This window comes from Vollenhovia emeryi, unplaced genomic scaffold (genome assembly GCF_000949405.1).
Source record: "Vollenhovia emeryi isolate VEMERY1.0 unplaced genomic scaffold, V.emery_V1.0 DF939166.1, whole genome shotgun sequence".
Lineage (NCBI taxonomy): Eukaryota > Metazoa > Arthropoda > Insecta > Hymenoptera > Formicidae > Vollenhovia > Vollenhovia emeryi.
In genome coordinates this window covers 1,084,195-1,094,134 of record NW_011967200.1, presented here as the reverse complement: position 1 = coordinate 1,094,134, position 9,940 = coordinate 1,084,195, and the positions used below count along the sequence as shown (strand labels likewise).

Sequence of the window (9,940 nt, the reverse complement as noted above, 5' to 3'; positions counted from 1 at the left end):
CGGATGATTTTTCAATTCAAAAACAGTCAGATATAAAACGCGTTCAAGTGTGCCTTCTCATTAATCTATCGTAAACTTACTACTGCTATAAATCGCGCGTACTCTAGTTATCCTACAATTTTCTAGTCGACGCGATTGTAACAGCGCTACAGCGAAACGCGACGCTTTTACGGAAAGGCATGTATTTAAAATACTCTGAAATTGCTTAAAATTCGAATAATAAAAAAATCTTTTTAAATATACAACTGCAATCAAACACTAGCTAGTGACACTCGCTGTTAAAAATTATAAAACGTAACGATTTATTAATTCATTCAAACTCGGGTATCGAATAGAATAGAGTCTAACTAGCGAAGTAACCGTCTCCGAGAGACGACATCGAGGCATGCGTCGCGTGTAATAACTTTTATAAAAACGTCATTTAATGTCAATGGCAAGCAAAAGTGATTTGCGAACTGATTTCTGCAAGGATGCACAATGCGCAGCAACTTCGCGACAACTAGAGGAGTCGGAGGAGCGTTCCGGTCTCGCGACTAGCACCTTCGTCCAGTTTCGACCGATCAGCAGAGTGATATGTTCGCTTCGTGCGATCGTAGGCACGGTACAAAATGCTCACGTCCCGGCACGTTCGGCGATACTCGCGCGAGAGGTATCTCCTCGGGATCTCGCGATTATCAAAACGCTCAAGTGCTTCGTCCCGGCGAGATATCGCGTCCGTCGCAAAAGTCGCGCTTCTCCGATTTTTTTTCTTCCCTCCCTTTCAATCCGAACGTGTAAACGAGATCGGAGATACCGGGCGAGACTGGACGTGGCGCGCTCGCCAAAACGGGGACCGATCCAACTCAATCTGGCCGTCGTAGAGACGCCAATTGAAGGGTTCGGCGCACGAGATACCTCGAGCTTATTTGACGAAACGCTCTAGGAGACAAGTCAAATTGTTTCGGTACTTTTTTTCGGGATGCTCGAAAATTGCACTACACGATTATGCCGGGTTTTCATACGATTTCTTCTCCTTAGATACGGAAAGAAACGCAAATCGTTTCCTCCAAATTGGATTTACTCTCCTGCTGCGTCAAACCCTTCAATTTCTAAAAAGTTTATACGGTGACGGCTCGGAATGAGAGATTCACGGGAATCGACGCCGTAAGACGAGTCGCACGGCCAACGCGAAATCGTTTGCTGACGATTACAGATAATAACGATCTCCCTTGTCGAAATTCGGGAGGCTGATGATTAGGTCGGATTTACTATTCGTTACGTCATAAAAATTCAGGGTATATTGTCATCGTGATCGTAATATCGCTCTCGCGTCGGCCAGAGCGAGGCGTCTTGGTCGATTTTCGAGGATCTAAACGGCGAGCCTGAAAGCGCTCTTACACGGAATACACCTAACGCTTCTTTCCCCCTTCGTTGCGCCTTATAACTCGCTAGCACAAAAATAAGTGTTTCGCACAAAGAGGTACACGATGCCGGGTCGGGGGATGGGGGAATATCAATTGGGGATGGGGAGATCGAAACCCGCGAAACGACCCGAGTCACACACAGTGAGATTGAACATTTAGCTAGACACCCATATCCAAAGAGACACGACTGTAGTTTCACGCAGTTTGATAGGACGTGAGAGTCGAAAAACATCGTGCCCACATAAGAAATTCTTTACAGTTTCTTCGTGTACTTGCGATCGTGAAAAAGATCGTATACTCGTGTTTACGATTTTTACTTTGGAAATTGTATATGTGTGTGTGTGTGTGCGCGATTGGTATGGCTTAGAGAGAAAATGTGTGCTCTCGCAGCTAGGTTTTTACGAGTCTCAATTGTACACGCGTACTCATTGCATACTGTATGTGAGTGTGTGTGTACTTGTTGCATGTGAGCCAGAATTAAGTGTACTTTCGCGTATGCGCTCCACAAACAGGTTCAGAGGTGACGTTCCGCGTGACGGGGACGACACGTCCTGTCCTCCTACCTCTCACTCGCCTATCTTTTTTTTTTCGCACGTTTTTATCCGTTTTTTGAACATTATAGAAAAATTTGTCTAGAAAAATCGGTCTCGGTCCTTGTCCAAATACTCGCTCGCTCAAGTATTGGAACACGACGCTACTCTCTCTCTCTATATATATAATATATATTTATATATATAATATGTATATATCAATATATATTTTTAGTTATCAATTGATTTAGGTGAATTGGTACCTAGGTAAGTTTCGCTACACAATTATATCGATCGATTAGTGGAGTGTTTGCGTGTGTGTGTGTGTGTGTATACGCATATGTGTATATGCGAGTGTGTGGCCGCGCACGAGCGCCCGTTTGACGACCGTGCTCTCGCGAAGTGTGGTCTGAGAAAAATTTTCGCCTAATATATGAGCTGGCATCGCGCGCGCACACACGCGTGATTTCCGCACGCGCGAGCACGCCGGCGTTTTTCTCATATACACACATACATATATATATATGTATATATATATATAAATTTGCCCGCGATAACAACACGGATATGCCCGATATCGCGGCCCCGTATTTTAATTTATTTACCGCCCGCGTGTGCCGCACGGATTATGCCACTTTCTCTCTCTTTCTCTCTCACTTTCACTCTCTCGCTCTCTATCTTCCTTTCTCTCTACTTCCCTTCTTTCTTTCTCTCTCTCTCGCTCGCTTGATTTACAAGAACGGTGACTCGTATGTAAAATTGCACTAACTAATGCTCGTATTCTCTCGCCTATCCCTCGTCGTGTCCCCCCTACTCGCGGTCTCCGTTTTTCTCCTCTCCCGCCGATCCTCTCCTCTCGATCGAAACGATCCTGGGCTTCCGTTAAATGCGTAAAAAAAAAACTCGATCGTGTCTGTTTAGAATATTGCGAGAGATAGCAATGGATAGAAATTCAACGTACTCGCTCTACTAATTAATATATGTATAATTGTATACTATGTTCGCCCACCTCCTTCCCTTCTCCAAAAACCTTCGATCGCGCCGGGCAGCGACTTGAATTCGATTTCACGTACCCCGGTCATATTTTATCTACAATTTCGCCCGCGTTTCGGTCGGATTCGGACCCAATCGTGCTCCAATCCTTAGTCGAGAGAGTGCGCGCGAGTCAAAGAGGGCCGGTGACGAGAGGGTTCTTCCTCCCCTATCTTCTTCGACATTTATTAATTCCCCCCCCCCCATTCACCACCACACGCGTGTCTTCGCGTACCGAGCGATGTTTCTCGGACGAAGGGACGGAGGGTCGTCGTTGAACGCGGCCGCCTCCCCTGCTGCGACTTCCGTCGTGCAGCATCCGCCTAATAATAGCGCATTCCCTCCCGTGCGGTTCCCTAATAAATGCCGCTGCCTATCTCTCTACGCGCGGCGAGACAAGATATCATATATATATATTCTTTTTGTACATATATGTATATATATGCACACAAAAGGAGTACCAAAAAAATAAATATATATATATGTATATAGACTTGTGTGTGTGATTACTTCTTTTTGTTTCTTCTCTCTTAGATCCATACGCAAATACGTGTATCGGTATGCTGCGTGCTCTTTTGTATGTGTGTGTGTGTGTGTGTGTTTGTGTTTGTTTGTCATGTCGCGGATTGTACAAAGTCCGATAAGTCTGTGTGCAGAAGAAGAGTATCACGAGAGAGACTCGTCATGCGAGGTTTAAACTACGTCGTCCGACTGCTGCTGCTACGTACAGAATGTGGCTGTCTTTTTTTTTTGTCATCTACGAAGCGGAACACACAACGTTGTATACTAATTCCGAGGACGGCGCTTCCCAGCCCCACGACCTCTCGGCCGCTTCGCGAAGGAACGACCCGGCTATTGTCGGAAGTATTGTGAAGAGACACGCCTTTTTTACATAACAAAAGAGTCACTGGGAGGTGACGAACGTCCGGTATTAGCGCTAAGCCTGTTTCCTCCACTACTGGGTTTAGTTATCAAAAGTATCCTAAGGATATCCCCGAGGGAGAGACGAATGGCGGTACGGAAAGTTGCTTCCGTTTCCGGTGTAACGCGTCGAAGAGTCGTTTCGATTAAACCGGGCCGGGATCGCCGCGGAATTCCGCTGAGAGGACACGCGGTAGGAAGCGTCGCGCTTAAAATTTACGGAGGTCCTGCGGGTCTGCCAACCAAGACTCTCTCTCTCTCTTTTTCTCTCTCTCTCTCTACACTGAACCCTTCGAGAATAGAAATCCTGCGTTTCAGCGAAGGGTGAGCTCTATTTTCCCCTCCCACCCCCTTTATCCTTCCTCCTCCTCTCATTTGAACTACGGCGATTGCGTTTGATTATATACACCCAGCGAGGAGGACCGTTTCGTTTCAAAGGGATTAAGAAAAAAAAAACGTGCACGCTCGCGGTCGCGATTAATAAACGCCGGTTAATCGATTAATCGGTTAGAGGAGAGGGATCGGTATGTATGTACAGGAGCGGACAACATGCGGCATTCTCTATATATATATGTATATATTGTACGAATCTGTAATAGAATGTCCCGCGCGAAACGCGACCCCCTCAAGACGCGCCGCACGCTCTTGCACATCATCTATCGGACGTATGAAGAGAGTAATTAGATACGATCATTTGCTATTTATAACGATGCTTCGGTATTCCCGCGAGTCCACGGTTTCTATCGCTACTTTGGTTTCGAGAAACGACATCCCCCGCGTCGCGCTTCGCACACGTGCGTCTTTTTCCTACCCCCCGCGGAGTCGAGCGCCGATCGTTTCGCCGCGCGAGAGAGAGAGAGAGAGAGATAGAGAGAAAGAGTTTGTCGCTCGTTTCGCGAGAAAGAAGGGAACGCACGGGCTCGGACGCGCGGATGTTCCGCGCTTATTATCGAACGTTTTCGGGGTGGGAAATCGTGTTCCGCAGATACACGGCTTCGCCGATCGTTCCCGTCAGCGCCGATCGCGGCGATCGTTCGTATTGCACACAGTAGTAAAGTCGGGGGTGTAAAATTCGCGAGCGACAGCGGTGGCGGCAACGATCCTCGGCCCTCGCGTTCCCCCGCGAGCGAGCGAGCGAGCGGCGGGACCCTCTTTCCCTTTCGCGAGCGGACACGATACGCGCGGCTTCCGGGCGCGAGGGCTCGTGAAGGTCACTCGCGTCAGTGGGGGGGAAAGAAAATCCGGCACGTGGATGCTCCCTAGGCTGGACAACCTGGCGCGCGTCGCCACGTGTACAGCCACGTGCTCGCTCGCTCGCTCGCGCTCGAAGAATTTAACTACTTCGGTTTCCGTTTGTCCTCCTTCCGTCGTCCGTATGACACCTCTTCTCGCTAAACTCTCTCTCTCTCTCTCTGTCGGTCCCCCATTTACGTTTCTTTTCCGCTTGCATTTTCCTCTACGTTATTTCCTTCTCACGTGAATAAGTTAATTGGTAAAAAATTATTTTGCCAGGCGCCACCCTACGAGCGCGCGGTCGCGCCATCCGCGCGAGAAACGCATTGCGCAACGCACTATGTAACATATTTTAATAAGTTCTTAATAACTAGGAAACCGTGTACGTGTGTATGTTGTGTATGTGTGTGTGTTTTCTGCGTTTGTGATACAGAGAATTACCTACACAGCGGGTTGAAGCGTGGCTTTTTTCATTATTGATTAACATCCAATGCGAAAACGCGACTCGTCTCTATCAACTATTCCTGTCACTCTCGTTCGGGTTTCCTGGTTTTCCCACCGGCCCTCATCACCTACGCGTCTTTTCCGACCTCGTTGCTCCCACTATCGCCCCCCCCCCCCTCCCTCATTTGCCCTCCACCTCTTGCTTGCTCTCTCTCATTCTCTTCCAATCCCCATTCGTTCATTCTGGCAGCACACTCTCGCGTCGAATCAGGTACTCGCGTTTCTTACGAACATTCGTCGCGCGGGAATCACTACTTTGCTCGCGGAGCGCACGCGGGTGTCTTCGTACGAAACGGACGACGTCGGCGGGGAAAGTACGAGCCCCCGTTCGTCGAGAGGTCGCCCCTCGCCCCCGCGTCGCGTCCACCCGGGTCGCGCCTCGCAAAATGAAAATCCCGCTCGACCGGGATGGACGGCGTCGGGGAGGAGGAGCTCCCTCGGTTCTCTCGGCAACGCGGCAGTCGAACTCGGAAGGGACGCGATCCGCGACGGATCGAGACGCAAGCGCGAGGCGGATCCGGTAAAACACTCGAGGAGGATCGGCGCCGGCAATCGGCGCGGGGTACGTACGCGAGGGCAGCAGCGGCCCCTCCCACGCTTGTGCTCGCTCCTCGAGACTCGCGGTAACTAACAATACTCGATCTCTCGGACAGAACCGGTGCATTTTACAGCGCAGACAGATAGGATTATTACGTGTACGAGTAATTCGATATACTGAGAATCCGTGTCCGTTTCTCTTTTGAATCCTGTGTCTCTTGGCATGTGTCTTTCTTCGTTTTCTTCATCTGTTTCTTCCTCTTCTTTTTCTTCCGGCTCGGCGTGGATCCGATCGTCCCCCTCCTCTTTGCTATCTTCAGACGCGCCGTCGTCGGGCGCGCGAATCTGTTTCCGGTTCGACAAAGTCATCTAGAACGGCACAGTTTGGCCCGACGATGATACCGGCGGTAGTTAGCAAGTCGTTACGAATGTCGAGGTCGAAGATCGGAACGACGCCGAGAGCCAGCATCGACTGGGCGGGCAACAGCGGCTGGTTTCTTCCTCCAGTATAACCGGTACAACTTGAAGTAGTAGCAGTGGAGTAGTAGTAGTAGTAATAATTTGTAGTAGAATAGTAGTTGTGGTAGTAGTAGTAATAGTAATAATAGTGGTAATAGAGTAGAGTAGTGGTAGTACGTAACGATCGAGTGGTGGTAGTAGTAGTAGTAGTAATAGCAGTTTTGAGGCTGTGTTCTTGTTGTAGATAAGTAAGTAAGTAATATGGGGGTAGAGGGAAAGTGAGGGTTGGTTTGGGGCACGTGAGGGGAGGGTGGGAGGGGAGGAATATTGATAGAGGTGGTAGTTAATTAGCTAGGGCTGCGAGATAATTAGGGACAACGCAGCTGGGGTTAACACCAGCGGAAAGGCACGGCCCGAGGCCGATCCGCGCCCTCCTTCACCAGCGGCTTGTGGAACTCCCGACCTGGCCGGGAGTGGATAGTTGCCCAGCAATGCTCGCAGTAGTACTGAAAGTAGACAGTATTACAATTCGGATTTCAATATTGAGTCCATTAAAACGTTTAATCTTCTCTTTTATACGAGAGAAAGGACGAATTGCGTGACTGATTATTAACTGAATAGAGTAATCGATAGGCGTGGCGGGGTCTTTCATCTGACTCCATTATTAAAAGATACCATTTCAATTTTGAATCGCGTGGACGGGACTTTTGGATGATCGTGCATCGAATTTTAATGGAGTTGCTCTTCGCCAAGACATTCGCGTAGGAATCTCGAATCCCCGGCCTCGAATTAATTGGGAATAAAAATATATCGAGCTACAATGTAGAAATGTACCTGTAGGCAGGTGACGTTGGCGCAAAAGAACGGCGCAAACTTGCCTCCGCAACGCTGGCCTTGACATTCGTCGCACATCTGATCGTCCAAAACATATGGTTTCACTTCAACCTGTTCGAGAGATCATCGGTATGGTCAGACAATGTGCGAAACGCTCCAAGTATTTCGAGCAAATATAATCGCTCGGGGAACGTGATTGTAAAGTCTCGTCTTTGAAACAATCTTACAAATCGTGGGCTTAGATCTGTCATTCTTGTCCCAAGTTCTAGCATCGTGGACACGGGTCTTTAGAGACGTTGCTCGCGCGAGCCCTCTCGGAAGGGTACAACTTTTCCTCGTACTCACCCTCTTATCGATATCGCCGTGCTGCAGCTGTACGAATCTGGCTGAGATGGCAGCTATGTAGCTTTGCTGATTACTGAAGGCGACCCTGCCGGCACCTTTGGGATACTTGAGCTCGGGATCGGTGTCGATGCCGGCGTAACAGACACCGCCGTAAAGCCGGTCCATGATCATCGCGAGCTCGACGGCCTTGAGCGGTCGCGGCACCCCGCCGACGAAGACCGTCTTTCGCGGATCGAGCGGCATGGAGGCGTCCAGCACGAAGTCGGCATCGCTCAGCCGCCAAGGTCGGATCTGCACGGGCTTATCCTTGATCGTGGGCGAGCTTACGCAAAGGTAGAGCTTGTCCTCGTCCTGAATGCAGGCGTCTATCAGCTGCTGCACCGAACCCTCGTCCTGGAACAGTCGCGTTCGAGATTACTCACTTTCTATAGTTTTACCAATCCAAATAATTCAACAATAAAGAGAAGAAGGAGGCGAATTGCGTACCTGGAACAGCAGAAACGCGTAGCCTTTCGGCGGGAAGTAGGATTTGCTCTCTGCCTTGTGCGGCCAGTCCACGACGAGGGGGCCAAAGCGGCGGAAACTGGCGGTGATCTCATCTGAATCGGGGAGAAGATGCGTTGCGATTACTGTTCGTTTCTACTCTACGCCCCGCGGATAAATCTATCTTAGCAGATACGTAACACGATCGTGCCCGCGTACCTTCGTCGATGTCGGGCGGCAGTCCGCCGACGAAGACTTTCCTGGAGAAACGCTCGCCGGTTTCGCTGCCCTGACTGTGCGGACTGCTCCGACTCGGCGACGAGAGCGGGGCCGCCTGGGACGCCGTTATCCCGCCGCCCACGCCGACGCCGACGCCTACTCCGACACCGACGCCGACGCCGTCCAGCTGGCTCGGCGCGTTCGGATCCTCCAGCAGGTTGCCACCTTGCTCTTCGAGACTCGGGAAGAACGGAGATTTGCCTGGAACACGAAACAGTTTCCCCATTTCAACGATCGGTCCCGTCGAGAGGCGTGTGTCTTAGACTAAGTCGAGCGCGGATAAATCAGGAGATGCAGATGCGTGAAAAGAAAAGCATCGATATCGCAATTGAGGGAAGTTTCGCGTCTTTTCGCCGGCCCGAGTGGCACTGGGCGGAATTGGAGCCACGTGCGTCGATCGGGGCCGATTTACGTCGCAAAACGAGAGATCGTTACGGATCGTCCGCGGGAATCAAGGTCCGGATCTGACATTCATTCGTTGTCGGGGAATTCATTATGCAATTGTGCGGAATCACGTAACGAGCGGCGGGAGAATCGCGCGTATTATGTATACGTGAGAGACAGAGGGAGGAGGGACGGGCGGGACGAGGAGAATCGCGCGCGCAATGTGGGCGCTCTCTTTCGACACGACTTCTTTTCTTTCTCCTTTTTTTCCTAACCGGAAGTTTGTGCGCTGCACGCGGCTGAAATACAGCCTCGTAAAGGCGTAATGCCGATTACGTAACGCGACGTTCCCGGCATCGTTTCTAGACTCGCTTCGAGAGAGAGATAAGGAGACAGTTCCTTTAAAATATCGGACGATAAATCGCTTAATGCCGCGAGGCTGAAATTATATTATACGGGCATTTAGCGTCGAATTCCTGGGAGAGACACGCACAATCGTCGATTTGACCTATCGAATATTTCTTCTTTTTCTCTCTTAAAAAAAAAGGACCGAGAGATAAATTTGCGAGAAGCGCGTTACTTTGCCAAGGCACGTGCCAAATATTATGCACGGCTCGAAATAATTAGAGTAACGATTAACACATTCGCCGCCAAGCCCGAACGTGGTGCGTGGCTCTTCATTCACGTCAATTAAATTATTTCGTATTAAAAGGAACAACGAAACGTTTAATTTATAGCGGCAAATTTGCAGTATTGCAGTACTGAATTGCACAAAAATATAATATTTGTGACGTATTTATTTGACCGGCGTCCCGTGATCGACCAGGCGTACATGGAAAGCTCAGTGTCGATCACCGCTCAGGTAGCGAGCTGACGCTTACTTGACGTTATTTCGACGTTAAAATGGCGGCGAATAACGCCAGCTCGCCACCTGGGCGGCGGGTGCGTCGAGAGAGCCTGAATTACTCCATTTAAATGAACGTATCAATTGTGTGC

At 49.7% G+C, this 9,940-nt stretch overlaps 1 protein-coding gene across 1 annotated transcript in view; it reads right to left on the bottom strand.

Annotated features, from left to right (window-relative positions):
* Positions 1–6,935: 6,935 nt before the first annotated feature.
* The window catches only part of LOC105564374 (probable RNA-binding protein orb2), a 98,558-nt gene continuing 95,553 nt past the window's right edge, over positions 6,936–9,940 (bottom strand). The window contains exons 3-7 of the mRNA XM_012016691.1: positions 8,501–8,761; positions 8,285–8,397; positions 7,799–8,191; positions 7,454–7,564; positions 6,936–7,125 (exon numbers count right to left, since the gene is read on the bottom strand). Of these exons, the coding sequence (XP_011872081.1) occupies positions 7,009–7,125; positions 7,454–7,564; positions 7,799–8,191; positions 8,285–8,397; positions 8,501–8,761 (995 nt within the window). The 3' untranslated portion in view covers positions 6,936–7,008. The remainder of the gene's footprint in view (positions 7,126–7,453; positions 7,565–7,798; positions 8,192–8,284; positions 8,398–8,500; positions 8,762–9,940) is intronic.